This window comes from Neolamprologus multifasciatus, chromosome 11 (assembly GCF_963576455.1).
Source record: "Neolamprologus multifasciatus chromosome 11, fNeoMul1.2, whole genome shotgun sequence".
In the NCBI taxonomy this organism is placed as follows: Eukaryota; Metazoa; Chordata; class Actinopteri; order Cichliformes; family Cichlidae; genus Neolamprologus; species Neolamprologus multifasciatus.
Genome location: NC_140449.1, coordinates 13,466,194 through 13,492,168, shown reverse-complemented (window position 1 = coordinate 13,492,168; position 25,975 = coordinate 13,466,194). Strand labels below are relative to the sequence as shown.

At 46.0% G+C, this 25,975-nt stretch overlaps 1 protein-coding gene across 2 annotated transcripts in view; it reads right to left on the bottom strand.

Moving 5' to 3' along the window:
- Positions 1–281: 281 nt before the first annotated feature.
- The window catches only part of LOC146507957 (teashirt homolog 1-like), a 35,929-nt gene continuing 10,235 nt past the window's right edge, over positions 282–25,975 (bottom strand). For both annotated transcript variants that reach the window (XM_085177318.1, XM_085177317.1), the window contains exon 3: positions 282–5,207. In XM_085177318.1, the coding sequence (XP_085033444.1) occupies positions 1,672–5,207 (3,536 nt within the window). In that variant the 3' untranslated portion in view covers positions 282–1,671. The remainder of the gene's footprint in view (positions 5,208–25,975) is intronic.

Below are 25,975 nucleotides of genomic sequence, written 5' to 3'. Positions count from 1 at the left end.
TAAGTATGACACCAGTGACTTTTATTTTGTCTAACAATTTGGGAAAAACATAAAAGCAGGCCTGTTACAGAACACAGAATATGTACCAGCAGCGAGACGTTTCGAATCTCACCTCCAGTTTGCTAAGAATAGCCACTAGAGGAAATCCTGTTACACTGGGTTAGGATTTGACATGGGTGTACACACTTGACTTTGCTCGAGAGCAAATTCTACAAAGCCGAGTTTTTACATTTTGAGTTTGGTGCACCGCCATGACAAAAGAACACACAACCACAAAAATCTGACTGTTAACAACTGCTTTGGGGTTTATTTTACAATTCAGAGAGAGAGAGAGAGAGAGAGAGAGAGAGAGAGAGAGAGAGAAAAGAAAAATGAAACAAACTAATCGGTGCTAAAAAGTCGTGTTTTTTTTTTCTTTCTTTACAATATTGTCGATAAAACATTGAAATGTATAGTCATTGTGCATCGCTTATTTATTTTCCACACCATTTCATGCATCAAGTTGGATGCAAGTAATAATTAAAATCATTTCTGTAAACCAAGCCAAAGAAGCTAAATTTGTATTTTTCTTTAAAAAAAAGGTCATTTCGTAGCTCTACAGCATATATCTATGTACACCATCTGTTTTTATTTTTTAGCTTTTTCTTTTTGTATATAAAAATGACAATATAAAAGTTCAAGAATGCACACACCTTAAGATACAAACAATTTTGAGCCGTTTTTCAAATGGTAAGATATGTCTCATGGAGTACTGACATTTCACTGGTAATCATTTACACGTGACGGACTGTTCTCTTTACAGCTGAATAAAGCGACACAGTTTAGAAAGAGAAAAGTTGTAACAAACCATACACCTGGAAAATTGCTATGAGGTGATACTTCACAACAAGGAAAAAGTTTCTTCAGCAAACTTGCATACCGATGGCCGTTCATTTCCACTGATTGACTCAGAACCAGAAGCAGCATTTCAGTTTTTCCAAATGTTCATGTGATCTTTTTTTTTTCTCTTTTTTACACTGACAGATTTATGAGCAGGCCATTCATCATCAAAAACATTGCCGTGACAGAAACCCAAGAAGGAAAGAGGGGCGGGGTGGGGTGGGGGGGGGGTTGATAATCCTTGATCTTTTAAAATCTGATTTTGACAAATGCAAGATATTTCAAAACATGTTCTCTTTACAAATTCAACTGTCTAAGGTGCTACTTCAGTCTTTCGGGGTATTCTTTCATTCTTTTGGTGTATACATTGAATTTTCCACCTTCTTCATATCAAGTAATATACAGTTATCTTTTCCACCAATTCTGTCCACTCGCCACTTTTACCGTTGAAGCAGTAGTTGTATTTTTGCCATGAAAAGATTAAAATCTCGTGTTTAACCTTGATTCACTAAAATACATGCACAGATCAGACAAATAGCATATAAATATATTACAAAATAAGTGTAAAAAAGCTTGGCAAAACAAAAACAAATTGACATGAAAAGACATGGTCCAGTCAGGCAGTTATCACAAAAAAAAAAATTAATAATAATAAGACTTGATTTTTATTTTTATTTTTCTGGCGGCTCAGTTCGGCCCAGTGCAGTAACTGTGAACAACGTCATTTTTAGTGCAATGAAAATCGAGTCACTTCCACAGCTGTCAGTCTTTACTCTCAGCTCGAGACATTGTTTAAACCTTCTCCATTTTGTCTAGCTTCTCCAGTTTCTCCAAAGCGGTGACAAATACCAGGTGGTCCTCTGGAGACTTGCCATGGGTCTTGCTGAGGTGCAGTTTGACTGCGTGTTTGCTGACGAATGTCCGATTGCAAAGTCTGCACTGGTACACGGAGCCTGTGTCGTCCTCTGGCGTGGTCAAGGCTGACAGGGGGCTGCCGAATGTCATTTTGTCTGTGATCACCTTCGAGGCAGCCTGCTGCTCCCGTAGGTGCTCAGCTGACAGTTTGGACAGGTCCTTCAAGCTGAAGCCCAGGTGAGACTCCAGGTGGCTGATGTAGGAGGAGGGAGTCCTGAACTGAGAGGCACAGTCACCACAGAGGAACACGGGCTGGCACGAGTCCATGTTCTTGAGAAACTTGGTGCCCCCAGTTCGTCTCAGCTGGTACTTGACATTAGCCAGCCAGTGGGATATGGTAGTCATGGAGAGGCCCGTGAATTTACAGATGTGGACCCTTTCCTGAGGGCCCAGGTCGGTCATGGCGTAGCGGCCCTCTGGGGTCTCCCTCAGGCTAGACGCAAACTGTGCCTGCAGAATGAGGAGATGCTGGGGATTCCAGTTTGACTGTCTCCCTTTCCTCTTCTGCACTGGGGAGAGGTCCTCGAGGGCATCCTCAAACGCGCTGCCATCAGCGTCCGACTTCTCTGAGATGGAGGAGGGAGTTGAAGATTTGGGCGTAAGTCTCCCGGTGAGGTTCTTTACCATGTCTGAAATGTCCATCAGAGCGTTCTCTCTCAGGGGTGAGGAGACTGTGTCAGGGAGGGAAATAAGGGGTTTGTTACCATTTACGCTACTGTTGGTCAAAAGTGCACTGCTGCTTTTGTTGTTGTTGTTGTTGCTATTAGTGGCGGACTTATTTTTACTCAGGTCTATGGGCTGGTCATTATTTTCATACAGCTGGTAGTGGTTGACGGGCTCAGCTGACTTGCCCTGAGGAGTTGGGTTGAAAGCTGGCTTTTCCATCATGCTGTTGCTGATTTTGTAAAGCATAGACAGTGGATCTGCTGCGGGACTTACTGGTTTTGAGGCTTTCCCCAGGTGTGTGTTCATGATTGATTGGAGTGCGCTAAGAGGGTTGATGAAAGGACTTTCAGGTGAGTGATCGGTGATGATGCCAAGACTGTTTCCGTTAGTTACTGGGGATTGGCACGTCTCAGAGCCATTCTTTGAATGGTTGCTGTGGCTATCTACTAGGCTCTCTTTGGGCTCCTTCTTGCAGATAAGCTCTGAATCTACACTGCCCGGGCTGCTACTTCTCATACCAGATGGTTTACCTACGGAAAAGTCATTTGGAGATGCCAAATGCTCTCGCTGTTCTCTCAGTGCAGGGGAAGGGGATTTTCCCAGCGATGGTTGTCGGCATCTTTCCAGGCTCACCATCTTCTCCTCCTTTTCTTTCTTCACAGTGGCAGCTTTTCCTGTCACTTTCTCCACGAGCTCCTCCATGGCGGTGACATTGCTCCTTAGGGGAGTAGGAGAGGAAGGGCTCCGAGGTGAGTGGATGACTGAGTTGGGGTCGCTCACAAGACTTCGTAGACCACTGTTAAACATTGGCTGCATCTGAACACTCTGGACAGTCGGGGGTAGAACAGTAGCTGAGCTTTTCACGGCACCCTGCAGCTGGTAGGCCGCATGAATGCTAGGGTAGCCACCCCATGTGGGCGTGCCTGTCTGAGCCTTGCTGATAGCACTAGATACTGTGTTCTCAAGGGATTTGAGAATATCTAAACCCTCTTTAGGGGTCTCCTCCAGGTCTTCTTCTCTAAGGTATTTATACGACGTGGTGTCAGTCTCAGATTTCTCACCTGAGTCGTCTTTCTCTTCCTTGATTTTTTTCTCCACTTGCTCGCCTCCTTCGACTTTTTCATCCTCACCCGCTTCCCTCTTTTCCTCTGAGCCAGAGGATAGTGCAGGAGACACTGGCTGGGACTTAACCGTACTGGGAACAGGGAGTCTGGTGGTGGTTGGCGGTAATGGGATAGACTGAATCTTTTCTTCCACAACTGGATCAAAGACAAGCTGCTTGCCCTTTTTGGAAGCAGAATTTGTGACCTTCAAAAAGTGACCTGTAACCATCATGTGGGCAGTCAGCTGCTGCAATGTATCATGGGAGCTCCCGCATTCCATGCATTTTAGAATCTGTGCTTTGCGAGCTTCAAACTGCCATGTGTAGCTGGCACCATTCTGGTAGCCATAGCGGTTGTTTGGCGTAACATAGGGGTTAGCTGCAGCTTTTGTGTCTTTGCCAACATCCCCAAGAGAGACACTGCCACCACCACTACCAGCATGGATAGAGTCTGGGGAGCATGGAGAGACTATAGCATCTTGGATAGCACGTTTTTTAGCTGAAGTGGGCACCAGTTTAGTGGCCAAGGCTGGCACTGGTTCTTTGAGAGGCACTTTCTGGTAATGCTTGGTCTTGATCATATGAACGCTGAGATCTTGCAGAGATTCAAATGAGTGGCCACAGTACATGCATTTCAGAACTTTCTGGGCGTCCTCTTTCCCCTCCATTTCCATCAAGGAACGCTTACGTGGTTTGGACCAGCGCTTTCCCTGATCTTCCTCTTTGTCTTTGTTGTCATCTCGATAGTGGCCCGTCTCATTCATGTGGACCGTCAAACCCACCAGTGTGTCATAGGCAGCACTGCAGTCTTTGCAGCGGAACTTGCTCGCACCAGTAAAAACAGAGCCATACAGCTTGTTGTTCTGTCGGTAGAGCTGCACTGTGCTGAAGAGGCTAGGCTCTGGTAAAAGGTGATAGGGGGTCTGCTGAAGTGTTTTGGCAAGTGCTGCCTGATGCCAGTCATAGGCTACACCACTACCATTACTGGCAGCAGCACTGCTGCTCCCACTGCTGCTGGTTGCACTGTGGCTGCTAACAGAGCTAGCTGCTGTGCCATTTGTACTGCCACTTGTGCTCCCTGTGTGGTTGACAGTGGTGCTGGAGGTCTTGCCGTTATGGTGACTGCTAGCCATGTTGACCCCACTGCTCTTATTTATGGTTGTAGTTGTGGCCACAGAGGCAGTAGAGGCAGGTTCTGGGCTAGTGAGGGCACTGTTGACACTGCCAGCTGCAGCAGGCTTAGATTTCATGATGTCCATTGTGATGCTAGACCAAGAGGCATCTGAGATGAGGTTTGCATAGACGGCCTTCATCTGTGCCAGGCTGTCCTGGAAAGAGAGGCCGTTGTTGGGACGGAAGGGAAAAGCTGAGCCCTCCCTTTCCTGACCATCCCTAGAAGAGGTGCTCTTGAAGTCTGCAAGTCGGTCGCTAGCATCACTAAGCGGAGACCCGTATCCAGCGTCAGGGTTAGTGCCATTGCTGAGTGGGGAGTCTCTGTAGCTAGGTGGTCGGCCCCCATCCACGTCTTCTTCTTCCTCGTTGCAGAGGAACTCAGTGTCCTGGCCGTCTAATGAGAGGCCGTCATCTTGCAGGTGCTCTTCCTCATCGTGAGCAGCTGCCTTAAGCTCGTCCTCGGGCATGTACGCTGGAGTACAGAGAGACAGCAAGAGAGAGGAGATAAAAATGGAGGGGGGGGGGGGGGGGAGAGAAGAAAAGAGGTCAGCTCAGTGAAATTAAAGATTTACAGCACACTAACAGGACCACTGTCAAAATAACATGGAATGAATGCTCAATGGTGGGAAAGGCAGGCTTTTATTCTCACCCAATGTGAGTGTGCGTATATGTTTGCATGCATGCATGCATGACTTTGTGTGTACTTTGCACACATGTGTCTCTGAAAGCCAGTGGTGAAAAAAAACCTCCAAGGGAAAAATAAATCACTGAGCTTCTGACAGTTGTCCTTTTCCTTCCCATCTATCTATTCCTCCACACATGCCTCATGTTCCCCAGGAAATGACTGGCTGTTTGGCCTTGTTAGCCAGTTGCATGCTTACATGTTCAGCTCCCTCCCTTCTCTTTCTTTCTCACTTTTCCAAGCCTGTACTGCATCTCACTCATCTACTCCATGAAGCCTAGCTCCTCTCCCATTCAAGTTATTCGACTGGAGAGGGACAGAAGAAAAAAATTACCACTTTGGAGATATCACAGTTTTCCTAACCCACTCCAATTAGCTGACGGCCATTTTCAACTGTGCTACTATGCAGGAACTGGAAAAACAATGCTCTCTGGTTTGAGAGCGATACAAATGCAACCAGTTTATATATTTGCACTCCAGCTGTTCGATGATCCACGACAACACGGACAATGTCTTAAAAAGACTAATTAAAACAGGAAGGCAAACACTCGATCAAAGAAAAAAAGCCAAGTGGAAACAGAACTAAGATGTAACAGGTTTTAAGGAAGAAAAAAAACGTAAAGACAAACGAGATTGAAAGACAGACTATGTGCATTTGGAGGAGTGCAGAGTGTGTGTGCATGCAAAGAAAGGCACAGTAAGCATTAGCAAGTTGCGCAGACAGGAGATGGTTAGGGGGAGAATAAGTGAATGAGAAGAAGACGTGGGAGAGAAAGAAAAAGTGAGCAGGAGGCGGTGGGTTTGTTAGGTGGGGAGAGGCGGAATGAGAGGGAAAAAAAGGGAGAAAGAAGAGGGTGAGTGAGGCAGGGAGACAGGAAAGACGGCCCCCTAGCTTCTTCCTTTATCTCCTTCCTGCATGGTGAGATGTGTGTCCTACATGCCAGTATCAGTCTCTCCCGATGAAACAGATGTGCTGTCAACTTCAAACGGCACGCTAACCTGTCATATCATAATCTAAGTGGACATAATACCTGATATATATACACTGGCACCATTTACTGCTGCCTGAGAGGAGATGGGTGGAGGGTGGAGGGTGGTGGGTGGCGGCGGGGAGGAGGTGAGCAGCTGCACCATCAACTGTGAGTATGTGATGATGTGCATGTGCGTACGTGTGAGTGCCTCCGTAAGTGCCTGTTTGCGATTGCGACTCCGCACGCATGCTCACCTTCCGTGCCCATGTGTGTACTTTATGCATTTTTTCCCCCCACTCGTACACATTTGCTCTTACAGCGCAAAGCTAAACCCACCGACCATAATATTGCCTATAAGTCTGAGTTCGCTGTGTGCTACTGATACACCCTTCTCCAAATGAGCAACATACTCCCCTAACGCCTGACAGGATTTCTGTGAAATGAGAGCACTACAGGAGAACCTGGCTGCGCTTCAATCCCACTGACAGACTGAGACCGAGACAGTTTCTAAAACTCCTGAAAATCCCTAACACAGCAGATTAGCATTATGTGCTGTACTCTCTACAACACATCTGCAGAGTGTCTTCTGCTACAGTGCCTTCCCTCTCACTAACCCGCTTCCAAAAGAGGAGGCTATCAATACATATCAGCCTTTTTAATATACAAAGCATCCTGCAGAACGGCTATCCATTCTTCTCAAGCACACAGGAACGGCGCAAGCATACAGTAGGAATTACCTATGTGAGTCACTCACATCAGCTGCAGCCAAAAAAACCAGCTAAACCCCAATAGCTGGCAGTGTTTAATAAGTAGACACGCAGATACACAGACAGCAGGAATGAGAAGCAGCAGATCAGAAATATCCCTGGGTGAGTGACAAAACACAGACTGCAGCAGGGAGGGGCTTCGAACGATGAGCAGGTCGCCAGGGAACCCTTTGACGATCCCTGTCAATCAATTCCTGTCCTGCCATGTTGTCATGGAAACAACAAAGAGGGAGATATCAAAAGCCCACAGACAAAAGACTGGCAGAGACAGACATCTGTAAAAATCACAGGCAGCAAGTGGACGGCTTCGCAAGCCATAAACGTACAACGTTCGTGATGAAACTTGAGTCTGAAATAAATGATCTCTCCATCTGTTTTGAGATGCCGCATGAATTCTGACAGGATGCTAAAACCCAACAAATATTAGAAGCTACGCATCAACTCAATCACCCGCAACTTGAAGAAGTGCGATTGTGACTGGCGGCCAGATTAAGCCCCTTCTCTTCTCCTGGATGCACATATGCAGAGCAACACCAGCAGCAAGGGGCGGGCCCGGGAAGGGCTGGCGTGCCGTCCCTGGCGGTTTGGTTTGCCGAGTGGGTGATGGCTGTGAGCAGGGCCATCTGCACGGGCGCCAAAGCGCCTGTCACTTTTGCTCGGGGACGTGCCGGCATCAAGGAGACAGGCGGCAGTGCGGCCAGGATAGGACTGCAGACTCACTGTCACAAGCAGCAGCAATCAAGCCCGCCACCAGCCACGCCAGATCACCAGCAACAACAACAACAGCAACAACACGGGGAAAGGAAGCAAGACTTATCCACCCAGTGTCTCTGATCTCCTGGTACCTGCTCAGAGGGTTAATGTAGCACTAACAAAAAGGCTTGTAAAATTTGTAAAGTAGCAAAATGGGTTTGTAGAAGCCCCTTTAAGTGTTGTAAAGAGCTCTTTTAAAAATGCATAATGCACAAATAGATTGACATACACACTTAATAGAGCTGTAATGCATGCATTATCAAAGGTTTTCATGTCTCTGGTTACCAAATACACTTTGGAACACAGACCCTTATTTGATTAGAGATAAGAGCTTTAAAAGAGCTCAAGTATGTGTTTTGTTCCCATCTGCCTCATTTATTATTATTCATATTTAAATGAGATAGTTCCTGAAGGACTACCCAAACTAATGCACCCATGAAGCACCCTTGATTCTAACTTCTGCCTAATATGTAAAGATTGCAGAGCGCCGTGCGCCATTACAGATGTTTGCTATCGCAATCCGTGATCAAGTTTGTGCGTTTAACGCAAGCACTCAGGGACCACACCAGACGAGTCTGTGCAGTGCCCTGTTATGTTTGATATCATGTTTTCTGATGAAAAGTCTGCGGTGAACGCCCTGCCTGCTGCCTCAACACAACACTGGGCCTCACAGCGAGACAGAGCGATGGACCTATGTACAGATCATCTCTTAAACATTTTCTCCGTCTACACGCAGCGTAACTTTTGTGTGTGTGTGCGTGCATGACTTTTGTAAATGATAGCAAATGAAATACAACCAGCGGGATACGTCAGCTTTTTTGGCGAGGAGCAGAACAGAAACATATCACTCCTTTTCAAAACTTTGTATCTTTCTCCGCCCTACCCATTTTTTCCTTTTTTTTTTGCTTTCTCCTTTTTCTTTGCTGCGAGTCTGCTGGTTGTTAAATCAATAAAACTCTCTGTCAGGCTCGCAGAGCTTCACCATTTGGCCGCTGTCAAAGCCAAACAAACCAGATAAGAAAGGCAGAAAGGCGATGAAACGAGCGAGAGAGAGGCAGAGAGGGGGGGGAAGAAGGGGATGAAACCAGTCAGCCTCCCCTCGCCACCACCTCCGTTTCACCAGCAACCCCTCCTTCTATTTATTTACACACATTTCTTTATTTATTTGATGTGAGTTTGGGAAGAGGGGGCAATCACGGCAGTCATTTGCGGCACTAATGTCCAATCATGGGGCCCTTCACTCATGTGATTTAGGCAGTGCAGGAGTGGGGTTCGCGGCGCAGAATGGTGCTGGGAGGGTGTAGAAGGCGGCGGTGAGGTGGGGGGCAGAGGCCGTTTAGGCCGGCCCCTAATAGGAAACTGGCAGTCTTATTCCTTCCCCAGATTCTGTTTGTCACCCCGCTCTCCATTACGTGCCTCCCAAGCCTGATGGCTTTGGACAGGAGCTGATCAAAAAGCCATCGCTTGACCTACACGCCGTGGCAGAACGAGACTCACGTCCTGCGCAGGGAGAAGAGAAGATGAGACAGAAGAGGAGAAGGAGGGGTGTATGTCAGTGCGTGGTGCAGAGCTGGAGAAAGAGGGGGGGTGATAGCTCTCGGACCGGGACAAGAGGGCTGTAAATAAAATGACATTATTATTTCCTCTGTCCCGTCATGTAGAAAAGCCAATTATGGTAATGCTGCTGCCAGCGTGTCAGAGGGAATGCTGGGATGTGCTTCCTGTGAAGCGGCTAACATGAGAGCAATGCCCTGATCAGGAACACAGGCCTCAGTTTGACAAGATACTGAACAGATAGGAAGAACAAGAAATAGCGAGGGCCAAGGCAGAGAGAAAGCGAGAGGGGTAGGGCCTTGTTTTCTTAATAGATAAATATTAATACACCTGGATGGATTGAGGACCTAGAGTCATCTATTCACTTTCAAATAGTTCACTTTCAACGAGGTGTAGAAAGTAACAAAATAAACACCAGTGAGGAGGTGTGTCATACAGAATCTTATTAAGTTCAGCTTGGTGATGTGAAAATGATAGAGATGCCCGAGCGAAGTTATCGACCCAAAAAGTTCATGAATTATATTCTGTCACACCTTAAAATTTGACGAGATGAATTATGCAAAGGTGACGGTGAAAGAGCCGGATATTGAGGGTGAAGGCGATCATTTACTTTAGAAGCGAATTCGTTCTCATCTCATCTCAGGCTTCTCCACGGTATCCCGTTCTTAAAAATTCCTCCCGCGCTTGATAGGGGTTCTCTCCTTAAAATAATTCCTCAGCTACCTTTCTCCTTTAACTCTCATCCATTACCCCTTCTTTCTCTTTTTCTCCCACCCTCCTCCTCTTCCTCCTCCCCTCTCCGGCTTTGCTCACACGCCCACATGGGCCCCTCCCAAGCGGAATAATGGGAGCATATGGCCTAGGCAGCACCTACAGGGCCTTAAATAACTGCTGCAGCATTCCAGCTCGCTGTACCAATTTATCTCTCTCCCCCCCCTCCCACCCCCCTTCCTCTTTGCACCCCATTTCAAAACACTTCTAGCTTGAGTTGAGCTCAGCAGACAGCAGCGGATGGGACATGTTGTTCTTCAGACACATAGCAACATAATGGACTGACACAGAAAGTGGTGTAAAAGTGATTAAGCGTCGTGCGCACGGTACTAGTGTTGAAATCCAGTTTTATTGGCAGATATTCACTGGCCTTCTTAGCGATCATTTTGCACCGGCAAATACCTCAAGTCGTGTTGCGTTACGGTGAGCTAGTAGCATTATTTAAACTCACTGCAGTGATGCTTTAGATAGTGTTGTGTGTTCAGTGAGCTGAGTGTATACATATCAACGCTGGACCTTTATTTGCCAGTCTGTCTGTTTAAGTTCTTGGTCGACAGCTACTGAAAGCAAAGCATATGCTAGCTGGAAGTTGTAAGAGTTTCCTTTTGGTCTTTGAGAGAAAGGAGCTCAGGTTCAGTGTGTTTTGAAAGAATAAAAATGCATACAAAGCGTCCACTTAGTTGCCTAAATTCTGTTCACCTGATGAGATTACTGTCCTATAAATGTGGGGCTGAAGAGGCGCTAACCTGCTACAGGTCACACTCTCGTGTAAATGTGTCCCGCAGACTTCCTTCTATACGACCTTAAAAAGAATGATATATGGATTAATGGGCAGCTCGTGTTGGAGTGTTTATGCACACGAGTGCCATGTAAGTGCCTGGGCAGGTGTAATGTCTAAGTAGAGGGGCTGAATGTGTGCGCAAATGAGAGAGAGTGAGTGCGAAAGGTGCTGCTGTTTTATTTATAGAGCCAGCGCTATTTATACCCAACTCAAAGATCAGTTCAGAGAAGCTTGCTTGTGGGCCACAGCCAAGATCACTCTCCATTACGGTGCATGCTTAACACCAAAACACACACACACGCACGTACACTCTCGCCTATATGCGAGGTGGGGCTGCGGTTGCCATCATATCTGCTTTGTACGTATACACACAGTAACAAAACAAAGTGATTTAGTGCGTATACGGTACACAAATGCATTCGTTCACAAAGGGGTGGATGAGGAAGGGGAGAGGGTGGGGGTGCACGGGGGTGAGCCCACACTGACTGACTGAGTGTTCTTCATGGAGTACAGCAGGCTTTAACATGCTCAGGGATCAATACAGTGAACCAGCGCCAATCGATTGCAATTCATCTGGCTATTTTTTTTTTTTTTTTACATTTCATTCTCACCCACTCACACTGCACGCTGAGCAGCAACCCTGCGAGGCAATACATAAATAAACATACACACATTTGCATACAGAAGAACACACACACACACACACACCTGAGCCGCTGGAATGATGCCCCCCCCCCCCCCCCCCCGGCCCCTTGCAAAAGCGTGTTCAATAAACCCGTATGGAATTTATTTATTTTTATTGAGCATATCAGCCCATCCTGGTCCTCTCTGCATAACAAGGCCTGTATAATTAAACCATAAATTTCACTGCGCTCCTTTAATTACCACAGACAATGTCAGGAGGCAGCAGGGTAAACAAATGGCTTTGAAGTGAGCGAGGGAAAAAAAAAAAGGTTCGACACAGCAATGGAGAAGCTGTTCATTTTGGTGAGAATGTTGTTGCACTTGAAAAGGATGAAATGTTAAAAAGAGTGTACGTGCTCGGGGAGTACAGTATGTATTTTTTTTCCTCCCTCCTGCCTTTTCTAGGAATACTTTTGAGGGACGCAGTTTTGTCTCAGAGTGAAGGAAGAAACAATCAGCACATTGCTGCAAGCATGACGACGTGCAAATATGTATGTCTGGATGAGCACAGTACACTTGCGACTACTAATAAACTGAGTAATGGAGTGGGTGTTTTGGGTGTGTGTGTGTGTGTGTTTGTGCCTTTTTTAAGCCTATTTTTCCCATGAACACACAGAAGATGCAGATGGTACGCTCGTGTTTATATGTAGTTTACGGGGAAACCAAGTTTCTTGAGTATGACTGGAGACACCTATACGGTCTTCAACAGCATACAGCATATACAAATGTGTGTGTTTGTGTGTGTATTGTGCACACGTGTGTAAGCTTTAGGTCAATGTCAACACACAGACCTGTTTCTCAGCAGCTTAGCTAATTACACAAGAGCCCTGAAGGCCACTTAGAACAGGTTAGCTAATTAACAAACAGGCTGATTGCAGATTAATTGAGAGGTGTTCCTAATCTTCACCCCTAAATGCAATGACAAATGCTAACTGGCACTAATTAGGCTGGTATGGAGAGCTGAGAGTGGAGGCTGTATTTACAGTTACCGTGGCTCATATGGATGTGTGGCTTGTATCCAGCTGCCTCTTTCAGACCTGCCAACAGGTTAAAGCAAATAAAACTTTAGTGAAAGTACGAGGAGGCTAAGAGGTAGTGAAGACAGCTTCATCAGCAGCCTTTTTAGGCCGCAGTGCGAGGTGGCCTCAGTATGCATGGTACATTTATGGTATTTTCTGTGCGCAAGAGTAACTAATACATATTTGAATAGCTCACTTATATTAGAATGTGAATATTTACTTATTTGCAGAAAGAGAGTAAAATTGTTCAATACAACACTGTGCAAAATTGGTGGGACACAACGGATAACTACAGGCCACTGGCGCCTCTAAATGTGGAACACTGCATCCTGAATTATTATTACAACTGGCAGTAAATTGTTTTAAGTGCTGCTTTTTTTGCAGTCTCTGTGAAAGAGAAACATGTCCCACTTTACCTGTGGGGATAGTACTTTTGAAAACTCCCTCTCATATGTCTATTGAAAGCCTACTGTTAAGACTACACTATTTGCAGTTTGACCTTTCCCTGCGTGTGAGGATTGGTTCCCTCAGCTTCAGCATGAATGGCGCGCACAGAACATGAAACCTGAAACGGTGTCAACACAATGGGTTAAGGTGGATTACAAGGACAAAATAAAGAGAAATAGGACCCTCGGTGGGGATCTGAACCGGCACCCATCTGTGGATGATCACCTGCCAATAGAAAATGTACTTTATTCACAAGCCACACACTCACATGCAATCTTGCAATTTTCACAGCCACTAAAACTACTCCCCAAGGCCCGACTTCTTCTAACTTCCATCTGCCTAGATAAATTTATCATTCAGTTCCCCTGTCTATCACACACACACACACACCTGTGCCTTTTAAGCTGCCCACCCTCCCCAAACATGCACACACACTAAGTTTCCACCTGGACTCTTTCAACCTCTGACCCCACCCTCACTCCTTCTTATAATCCTTCTCTCCATCCATTGACTTCATTGCTTCCGTCTTTCTTTTGCAACACCTGCGCTTTTAAATCCCTACATCAGGATGGCCCATTTTACCTGAACAAACACACACACTGCCAGTAAACACACACAGAAGTACCTACACGTCCTTACCCAGATCCCAGGAAACACACACAAACGCAAGTATGTACAAACACACACGCACGCACACACACATGCACTGTCCCTGACAAGACAACAGCCAGCAGCAGCTGCTTCCATCTCCTAGCAACAGCCAGCCTGATAGATGACCCAACGATGGATAATTACCGTAAATCACCACAGCTCACACACTAAAGGAGAGAGAGGGGCAAGGGAGCTTAAGAAAGACTGAAAATGTAAGAGAGAGGGAATGAGCGGGGATTGAGAGGGATCAGAACTCGAGGGCTTGGGGCTGGTCATGTGTGCACTAATGCACATTGATGAGCTCAAATTCATCTGCTTTTTAAAGCACACACACACACAAACACACACACACACACGTATACATTTAATTCAGACAGCATGCTCTCCTACACACATGCAAAGGTGCTCACCGTATACATAAACGTGTGTGTGTGCAGCACACAAACACAGTCACACAGTGTCAGCGCTGTGGCTGTAATCTGAAACCACAGGCCCCACCTTCCTATAGAGGAGTTTGTCTGTCACAGGTTCCCATCTTTTTGCACAAAGGTGCCTATCAAAGGCCAGAGGGTGCTGTACGGTGAGTCTGCGCAGTGCTCTAGAGCAAAGTTAGGAATGGAAACAGCAGGCTGCTGCTTAGAAACTCTGACAACATGATTGCCTTTGATTTGTTTGAGAAGTGTTTGATTTAAGATATTGACCAGATGGATGCCAAAAAGTTCTCCAAACATGCTCTTTTTTTCTTTTATTTGGAAGCGAATGTCTGATTTGAGAATCATTCCTATTTTTTTAAACCCCCTACCGACAATGATAAAGCAGATTTACATAATGTCACATCCAACTACTGACATGCAGTCTGTATTCCATGAATTCTAAATATAGCAACATGACAAACTACCTCCAGAAGAACAAAGTTTACTCCAAATTATCAACAGATCTTCGATATGCACACGCAGCTGCTCCATTTACTTCCCCATCATTTTCAGCTCTCCCAGACATGCAATCTGTCCTTCTCTCTCTCCCTTCTTTCTTTCCTTGCTATTCTCCCCTCCTTCCCTCATTCCCCGACTCCCTCCCTGTGCGAGTCCTGGCTGCTGCAGACATTTGATCTGGCTGCCTTGTGATAGATTGACAGGTAATGAGGAGGTTGAAGGGGCGTTGGAGACAGGAGCAGGTGTTCAGCACAGTCTTTTTGGCCAGCACTAAGCTGCCATGTCCTTCACTGCTGCACCGCACCACTCCGTTTCCTCCTTCTCTCACTCCTTCTTTTCTTCCCTTCTTTCCACCATCCCCCCCTTTTCTCTTCCTTAGAGAAGAGGACTATGCAATCCATCACACGTTGACACGGTCGGACATAGACTGTCTTTATATGGGAAAAATGCATGGGCCGTGGAAATAAATAAAGAATAGAACATCGTGTCCCATGCTGGCAGCAGCAAACTAGGCCTCGGACTGATCACTCAAACTGTGCCGTGAGGATGAGACTGATTTGGAACATCCGCCTGTAGAGGAGACCAATAATGGCTTCTTATACCAAAGCTGGCGCTGACGTGACTTTTAATGCAAAAAAAGTTTCCTTTGCAAAATAAAAATGCTTTCTTTTTTAGAAACACCAACATTTTCACATGATTCTAAAGTACAGTTCAGAGGCAGACCGTTCAGAAACTCACAGGAGTAAATTTGAGGTATGTTAGTCACGTTATATTAAAAGAGGACTCCATTACAAGCTCTACAGTACATAATGGTCTAACTCGACACCAATCGGAGGCAGATTTTGACCTGTTTCAGTCCTGCTGACACAGCAGAGCACCACTCTGCATCACACCACACAAACTAAACAGGGGGATAGAGAAGAGAGAAATCTGATGAGTTGGGAGACGGAGCAGAAATCTGAGGACGAGGATGTGAATGGTTGCAGTAGAGACAGCTTTTTTTGGGTCCAACTGTTGAATTACTACTTTGCTGCATTTATGTGTTGCACTGATTGAATTTAAAATTAGTTATTCTCAATGAACAAGAGCAACAAGAACATTTTGTGTTTAAGTTTAACCCCAAAATGATCTCAGCTTGCTGTAATTGTTCAGAATCAGGTAATATTTGACAGAAAGTCATTTGTGAAACTTCTCTCGTGTCGGGCAATGTCCTGACATACGCAGACGCAGGATTTAAGGTAGAAATGAACGGTTGCACCTTTGAAACCACCTTAAATGCAGTAACAGAAACTTGAATTGTCGTCATGGGAGCCAACAGGCAGAGACAGCCAGAGGAAAAACAAGGCTTCAGGCTATAAATCCAACCCTCCAGTTTACTGCCCAACATTAAAGGACATGTCACCCTCCTAAATCAGATCACCAAGAGGAGACAGACGGGCTAAAATGGGGAGCATTTGCATGTTCAGTAAAACATTCCTAAGAGCTCAACAAAGTGCTTGACCACTTTCTTTTTGTTATATCCTGCAGTTAAAGATTGCTCATACAATTTGAGATACGCACAACATGAAGGAGTCAACTAGCTTTCTGTCACGACACACCATTCTGAATGAAAGTAAAGACAGAAATATTTATCTAGCTTCTGTTTTTAATCAGCCTCCCTAAAGGTGGATTTAAACACTGAAACTAGCACTTGGTCTGGTGTCTGACCCACGTTTCTTCCTTTAAATCTACAAAAACAGCAGCTTCACCTGGACAATCTAACAGACAGTTTAATTATTTAATATAATGCCAGATAAGAGTGTGTGTAGAATTAAAGAGGAAGCCACCAGGCTTAAAATTAGCCTATCCCAATTGTCACCCTACTCAAAGAGAACCTGTTTTCTGAAAAAAAAAGAAGTCATTGACGTGCAATCACATTCAAACACACTCGCCTGTCAGTTTATAAGTCTCCTACTCTCACGCACTCACACACACACACATACATACAGACCAAACATCGGCCAACACACAAATAGACACCCACACATACACACTTTTTAAGCCCTTGCCTGGCATCAGCTGTCACACAACCTGTCTCAGAGAACTAAGCAGAGACAGACGCTGTCAACTTAGAGTGCCTCAAATGCCCACATCCACCCAGGCAGAGGAGAAATCAAGCCTGTCTCCCAGTATAATTTGCGCTAATCCTTCATGGGAGATAGTAAAGTCTATGGCATATCTGCCTAATAGCATCAGTCACCGGCAGGTTCTAATCTCATATTTAGACCCATTTCCATCACGGACTGACGACAAAAGCACCAGCACAAAGTGTGATTACCTTCTTATTTTTTTTACATTTCTGCATGACTTGACTCCTGATAATAGTTCGGTAGGGAGGTGGGGAGGGGTGAAAACACGAGAAGTAGAAACTTTGAGGTTCTTTTCTTCGTGGTGGAAGAAGAAAGTCATTTCTACAGAAGACAGGTGGGCAGAAAAAATAGAGTAAAAGTAAGTGGCAAACTGTATCAGGAGAGAAAAAGTGGAGGTAAAGAGAGTGAAAACCTTTCAGTCAAGAGCCTGCCCAGACTCACACACGCTCACATTCACGTTAACACATCCTCATGCACGCACACACCCTTACAGACTCGAAGACACACACACACACGCACACACACACACACTTCTTTTCAATGCGTTTACAACCTGTGGTGTTTGTCCTGCTCTACTGGCTGCTTTACCGCGTGCATTTGAATGCCGACTGGAGTGCATCCCTCTCTTTCAGACAGCACCATAAAAGACGACACACACAATGAGGGCTCTTTTCAGCAGAGTGGGGCTGCCTGGGGGTAGGGAAGCACCTCCAAAACCGCCACAGCACTTCAACTCTCAAGGCACAATGAAGTGCTAAGCCTTGATGAATAATGAGAGATTATTCATAAAGATGACAAACAGAACAGAAACCAACTATACAAAGTGTTGCGATGAAAAGTCCTTTAGCTACAGCTTTCCGTTCACAGAGTGTGTGTTGACTGTGGCCGAGTGTATTTGTGTGTGTCTCTAAGAGTGACCTGGCGAAAGGAGGGAGACAAAAAGAAGGGGAGGTAGCGCAAGGATCCTAATGAAGCCGTAAATCAGAGTCTGATGAGAACAGACTCTGAAGGAGGATCACATCAGTGGAGATCAATGCAGACAGCTACACACACACATGCACGCACACTGACGAGAATAGAGATGAGAAAAAGCCAGACGCAAACACATGCCAGCGTTCCCAAGTGTGGCAGACTTATGAAGGTAAAAGCAAGTACATGAGAATAAACACACCCATTCATTTCCAAACACACAAAATGACACACATACACACACACATACTCATCTAAAATCTATTAAACTCCCTCTAAGTTTAAAGCCCATCTTCCCCCAAGAACTCACCCGTGGGCTCAAGAGTCCCACCTCCTTGTTCAATCCTGCTCGTCTGAATAATATCTGCTGTGATGAATGGCGCCATAACTCTGATATCCACAATCAATCTCTGCTTTAAAGACACATTCATCTTGTGCAATGCTGAATGGATTTAGGGGTGGGGGTGGGGTGGGGGATGCAGATGAGAGGGTGGGGGGGGGGTTGTAGGAGGTGGTTGGGTGCTTGCCTGACCTCCCAGAAGGAGGGTGGGTGGGGCTCGAGGGTGCTGATGGAAGGAAGAAGGGGAGTCAGGTTGGGAGGGCTGCACTGAGTGATGTGTGTCAGTTCACATCTGGCTGCAAAAATAAATGAGGCTTATGAAGACAAATGAAAAGGGGCTGTCTCCCCAGTCCCCCCCACCCCACCGCCCTGACGCACACTCAAACTCAGACAGACAAGAAATGCACAGAGAGGAATGAAAAAAGGGCAAAAAGACAAAGAAGACAGAGGAAGAAGCAAAACAGAAGAGCTGAGAAGAGACCGAGTGTATTCACCGATGTAATGACCTCACAAGGATAGTGATGAAGTTCTGGTGTCGATGAATGCATATGCTGCTTTAGTATGAGCTGAGTGATCCATGGGTGCCAAAAAAGCTATGGTGGTGTAGCGTATGCTGCCTGAAATGATTGTTTTATCATACAGTAGCTAAACTTGACTGCGCTCTTTGCACTAAAAAAAAAAGGGAAAACAAAGAAATTAAAACGGCCACTGTGTGAGTGCAAATTCTCAGCCCTGAACTCACACCTATGGCTGAGGATACAGAGGCGGGGGGAGGGGAAGTATTTAGCGGGCTGGGGGGCTTTTAAGAGTGAACTATCCATGACCTGTTAGAAGGGTCATCTGTCGGTGACACTGCCACTCAATATTCTTCTTAATGATGTACCACGTCTTTTAACCCCAGCAGACAAAGTAAGGAAACATTACACCGTCAGGAGGGCTCCCCCACGTCTTCTTCCTCCCTCCCCGCCCCATCTTTTTCCCCTCTCATTCACTCTCGCCGTTTTGCTCACCAAGTTGTACGACCCAGAGTTGGATTTTTAATTATTAAACAGAGAATTCCAGCCAGAGAGTTGTTCAGCTCTTTTTCAGGCTATATGATCTGCCAGGACCTGGCTGGAGTCTGCACAGTTAGCGCCATATACCCTGTTTAGTCTGGTTGTTGGAAAGCGAAAGTAAGCGCACGGGCACGGCTTTCAAAGTAGACACGTGCTGCCAAATGCATCAAAACTGTATTTATCCGGACACCTTAGCATGCCTTAAAAATATCCTGTATAAATTCCTGTCACTTACTAACCAAAGAAAAAAACTTTTACTCATTCGATGATTTAATGTTGATTTTACCATATTTCTTCTCTTCAAAGAAAAAGTTTAATATACCACATAAAAACACATGAAACTCTAGGGCATCTAAACAGATGATGATAATCAGGCTCTGGCCTCTCTAAATACATAATATAACCTGATTGGAGGAAGGGAAGGGCACCCAGGTAAGATAGTTCATTGATTCGGGAAGTGGCTGCAATGGAGTTAACCCTAGCTGAGGTTATGATGGGGGTGGATGAAGGTTTGGGATGAAAGGTGAGATGATGATTGATGAGAGGAAGCAAGAAAAAGGAATGCATGCAGTGAGGTAAGACATTAATGGAAGAAAGTAGTAGTAGATAGGCATGCCACAACTGGACCGACACTGTTTGCTATAGTAACTGACACATCAGCTACAACGGGCTTTCCTATGTACGAGCTGTTCTGCAGAGTAATGTGCTCTTAAACAGGCCAAGAGCGTTCAGTGCCGTGACCCCCGCGGACCTCCGACTGGGTCCCGAACAGCCAAAAAAGCTGTAATCTCTCTGTCAAACAACTCTTCAGTGGCAAGTATGGATTGTGTTTGTGCATATAAATGTTTCCAGACTGCATCGACACAGTGAATTTAAAAACGACAGCAAAAGAATGACACGGGGGAACCAGCTATTCCGTACGGAGGGTGCAATAATGACCTTCAGAAAGATAAGGCGGGTTTTAAACACGTCAGAAAAACAAAGGTAAATATTAATAGCATCATTTAGTGAGAAATTTGTGAATGAATGTATAAAAATATCGGTAGATGTTGTCAAACCGCTTGTAAGTGCTTCTGAATGCCGTCCCAACTTATTGAATATTTTAATTATTCTTTCAGATTTTTTTTTTCAAAAGTTGGCTTTGAAGATATAGCCAGTGCCTGTACTCAATGGGGTAGCCCTGCATACACAAACACACAATTGTATACACACACAAACACACAAACAAACACACACAAAGCGGCTGTGTGAGAGTAGAGGGAAGACAGAAACATTACAGGGCCCGTTTTTTTGGAACCAGGCAAAGTGAGTAAGGAGGGTGGAGGTGGTCGGGAGGGGAGGCAGGGAGAAGAGAAAACGAGGAGGAGAGTGAACAGCGGGGGCGGGCTGAAGGAGTAGAGATGAGGGAGGAAGGGAGGGAGGAAGGGAAGGAGGGTGGGTTGAGCGTTGGAATGAACTCTCTCAGGCTTTGTGGTGCACGTTTCCCAAGGCCCCCGCCTGGCCCCTTTGATAAATGACACATGTCATTCTGTCAGCTTGTGACACTGCAGCTGGGAGGCCCTGTGATGTATGGCTCTGCTGAAAAAGGAAATCAACTTTTTTCCCCTTCTCTCTCCCTCGCTCTCTCTCTCTCTTTCCTTCTGTCTCCCTCCCTCCTTTCCTCAGCCCAGCCTGAGTGCATGGCCCTTTTATATGAGGATTTAGGTTTCCTCTGGTCCAGTAAGCCCCCACCGCCACCCCCCAACACACACACATACGCAGCGACAGACAGGCATGCATGCAGCCAGGTTGCGGCTGGTTTGTTCTCACGCAGACACACACACACCCAGAGACACACAAGCGGTGACGCAGCTATTATGATCGTGTTCAAAGCCGTAACCTGAGGAAAAGAGGGCAACGCCACATTGGAGGTAGATCCAGGATTTATGGCTAAAAGCCGAGGAAGTAAACAAAGTGCGCACTTTTTAATAGGCAAGGGGGTGGGGGTGGGGGGGTGGGGGGTAGCAAGATTCCGGTTGGGCAGGATGGCTGGTGTCTCCCACTGGGTCATCTGTCATCCATGTGTCTGACTGGGAGTACGAGCACACACAGCTCAGGAAATGTTGCGCATGCACGCACACTCCCACAGGAACTGGGATGAACTGAGAGAGGTCTGCCACACACACACACACGCAGCGTTATACAGATGCATACAGTTTATATGCAAACAGATAAATATTCACACACGCCAAAAGACTTTTCAGAGCAAATGCTCGCACTATCAATCTTGAAATGGTGGAGAGAAAAAAAAGAAAAAGAAAACAAAGACATGATGAGATTTTATTTCACAGGGCAAATGAGTCTAGCCAATGAGCTGCTCCCGTGAGGCCTGCCCTAGCCCTCCCTTCCTGGCAGATTAGCCTATCACGGCATCCTATTGACCTCTCTACTCCATGCACCGCCCACGCAATGGGTGAGCCAGCATAAAGACCAATCTCTCTCTTTCACTTTTTCCCCCCTCTTGCATACACACTCCCTTACTCACACACTCTCTAATCATATCCCAGTCTTCCTCTTCCTCACTCTCCCCCCTTCCAGTTTCTCTCTCTCTCTCTCTTTACACTCCTCCTCCCTTTCATTTCTCTCTCAACGGCTGACCTGTTATCAGTACACTGGAGATTTAACGGCCAAAAAAAAGAAAACAGCCGAGCGCGAGTCAGGCGTGGCGGAGGGACATTTCCCAGTGTCGCTTCTCAATCTTCATGTGCTTTCTCTCTTTCTCACACACACACACACATATTCACCCACTACTGACTTGAAATCATCCAAATGTCTTCACTAGCATTTACTCCTTGCAGTCAGGTACAAAAAAAGAAAATACAAATCACGATGAGGTGATGGTTGTGTTAGTACGAAATCACAGGAATGAGGAGCAGGATCCAGGCCATTCATTGGGCTGCAACACACACTAATGAGTAAGAGTTCACTGTGTGTTGCTATGGGGACTAGGGCTACTTTGACTAAAGGAGAGCAAAAGAGCCTGAAACACCGAAAGACAGGGAGATGAGAAAGAGAAAGAAAACAGCATGAAAAGGAAGACGTTGGTGAGGATCCAATAGACAAAGGAGGGGAATAAAGAGTAGAGTCAGACATATTTAATAGATTTCCTTGCCACATATTAGAGGATGACCCATAAGGCAGGTCTAACACTGTGTACCAATTTCATCATCATGTGCTTATTGGGGAAATCAAACACAATGGTGTCATGAAAGGTAGCCGGATTTAACTTAATGTAGCGTTCTGATTGGATTACACAACAGAGCAACAATATTTTTAGCGTTCTTATTATTATCGTTGCTATTAATATTGGCTTATTGGCTTAGAGCATTTTAATAATGTGTAATTCTGGTTGAACCACAAAATTATTTACATTTTTTTTTCGGTGGCATGAAAATCGTCAAATTAATACCATGAAGCATTTTAAATACCAGCTATCTGTTCTTCCCAGCAGCGAAACACTGATATCCTGCATAAAAAGGTTCATATCTCTTTGAACTTAAATAGAATATGAAGCCGGCTGAAAAGAGAGAAAAGAGAGCAAATAAGAACCTGCTTCGTTCGGACCGTGGCCACCTGGGGGTCACGACCTGCCTGCGACCCCGTCGGATGTGCACTCTGGCTGGGGTGGGAGTGTGTGCAGCAGAAGTGTTTGGAGAGGAGTTGGGGGGGGGGGGGCAGCTAAGCTGGAGCACGGACACACATTTATAAATGCCAGAAGGCCTTCATGACGCTGTCAACAGCACCAGTGCAGGAGGGGTGGGATGAAGGACCACTGGTATAACCCCCCCCCCCCCCTCCTTCCACGTTAACAGGCCGACTCTGTGACCCCCACAGGATATTGCTATACACATGCAGACAACAAACACATGAAAACACCGCGCTGTTGCCACTGGAAGAAAATCCCTACCCCTGGAATAGTGCAGCCACTGTAAGCCATTTTGTTTTTGTTTAGTCTCCTCTTTGGACAAAGTTCGGCCTGAGTGGTTTGATTTTGTCTGTTAATCACAGCTGGGGGACAGGAAGAAAGAGGCACGAGGAAATGAAGTAAGGGATATGACAAGAGGGGCAGTGTGTGTGTGGAGGCAAGAATCCGGGAGAGTGTGTTGTTGCAAGCGCGTATAAAAAGCTAGCAACTTTGGACTCTGAGGTCAGTTGATAAACACGACATTGACAAGTCAGGAGCAAGGACGGGGGGGGGGGGGGGGGGGGGGGGGGCAAAAAAAAAAAAAAAAAACTCTAGTTTCCCTGATCCTTCTAATCTGAGCCAAGCATTCACCTCAATTAATCACTGGAATTGTTACACCATGGTAATACTGAAAACAATCTCCATGATCACACGCACAAACAAAATTTCAAATTGCTATCATCCATCTCACCTGCCCCTGTTAAAAGCACACACCAAAGGGGGGGGGGGGGGGGGAGACTGTGTATGAGTGTGTGAGTGTGTGTGTGTGTGGGGGGGGGGTATAGATGGCTGAACCATTTGTTGGCTTCCTCCCCACCCCCGTTCCCATTCTAAAGGCCCGGCCAGCGAGATGATGGTGAAAAATTAACGGCAGGCAGCCAAACAAGTAAAAGCACCAGGGCGAAGGGATCAATGTGCGGCATCCATGGCGGGAGCAGCTATGTAAAACACTTGCCTTAAGTCAGCCGCATCCGGTTAATATTTAATCCCTCCATCCATCTCCACAAAGAGCGTTTCCCTTTTAGCTTTAGCTGCCGTTTACTTTGATTACACACAGCCATTTGGGGGTGGCTGGGGCTGGGGCCGGGGCGGGGAGGAGGTAGCGGGGGCAAAGCAGGAACGATAAGAGAGAGCATGGTGGGGTGATTTGCATGGGGATGGAAAAATATTCTCAGGTTTGATAATCGCTCAGAGCAGTCTAGTGCCAGTGTGAGACAGCAGAGAGGAGGTAGGCCTGAAAGAAAGAGCGAAATAAACAGAGAAAGAAGGAGAGAGAGAGGGAGAGGTGTTAGATCTGTGAGGATGAGGGGAGGAAAAAGAGGTGATGCTGAATGAAGCTTAGGAAAAACAAAACAAAAAAAACTAACAGAGTTTCACTCCGAGGGGGTTGCCTTATTTAAAACAAGAGATATGCAAATACGGCTAGGAGTAGCAAAATAACACTGATATTATCTTCCCCGGTTATTTTCTGTGGCAAATTATTTCTAGGGAGGAAATCCAAAACTGTAACTCCCAAGTGAACATGCAAATCCATCTGCGTATTCCTGGGGAGCCTTCGCCATTCGCTCTCATGTTGCTTCTTGCGCGTTGCTGTTTTTGCTTCCCTCCTTTAACCGACTGAAGTTTCCCATGTTTATTCTGCACCGGTGCCGAAAACTGCACATTACAGAAGCCGAGCAGTAAACTACGCAGTGTCAACAGTGTTACGCATAGGCGTATAATAACTTCATATATATGCATGTAACGGTAAATTAGGTGATATGCAATTAGAAATAATGGCAAATGTAAAACTGAACTTTGCGTTTCCTGCTCTGCTACTTACTGTGCGCAGTCACCACTTGGCTGCCTGAAGCCTGTGCACATAATGCTTTCGATTAAACTTTACCAATTACCGAGGGAAATGACCTACATGCCGCTGCACTGATTTAAACCCTTAAAAATTGAGAAAATATGGCAAATGTGGAACACACGCCACTTAAATTTGAGGGTTTTTTTTGGAGAGGGGGTGTTGTTTGTTTTTTTTCCACTTTAATGCCAGAAGCCTGTCGACTCAAACGTGTTTGTCAGCCAATGAGTTTACTGGAAGGAAGCCCTCAAGATGGGCAATGGCAACTGTTCATTTTCTCACTCGCTGACCTCAGCTCCCCACTTTACAATGTGGAATAAAAAATGGGCCCGTGTTAGCCAACAGCGCGAGGAACACGGAGGGAAGAACCAGCGGTTAGGTTAGTCTGCAGCTGCTGCTGTTTTGCAGAAGGTGAACTTAACATACACTGTGTATGTATGACACACACCAGGGACGAAATGAAGATGCTTTTTTTTAAACCTGTGGAACAAACTGCATAGTGAGCTTGATCTAGAGTTTTGCTTTCGCCTACCGTCTTTGCATCGTTCTGATATTATTCAACTACCAGAGTGCGAACCGGCCTACAGATCGAGGTTAAAATGGGGAAAATACCGGACCTCCCAAACCTTCCACCCATCTGCCCAACACTCGCTTTACCGTGATTGCTAATACAGCGAGCTATTGATCAATGAGTGCCTGCCGCTGGCTGCTGTTTCAAAGGGGGAGAGAACAGGGGCTGCAGGGCCTGTGACAACCCTGACAAGGGTAAAGTGTTATTTCTCTCACACACCGACAGCTGGACAAGGGGTGGGGAGCAGTGGAGAGCGTTGGAGGGGAATGTTGTAGGGATGGAGGGACATGTGCGTGAGTCGGGAGGGGCAATTCGGCCGGCCAGGCAGTAATTCTTAATTGACACCTGTCAGGATAATGGCGGCAGTCACAGCTGTTGTGGGAGAATTTGTCCATCGTCCCGTTCATCTGTCAGCTTTAATGCCCATCCTAAAAGCTACACCCCACCCACCACCCACCACTCCACCCCATGCAGCAAATACACAAACACACACGCACAGATTTCATCTCCCTTCCCTATCCTAAATATCCACCTCTCTTGAGCTTCACCCACACGGCCAATCTTCTTTGGTGCTGCTGCTTGGTTAAACATCGG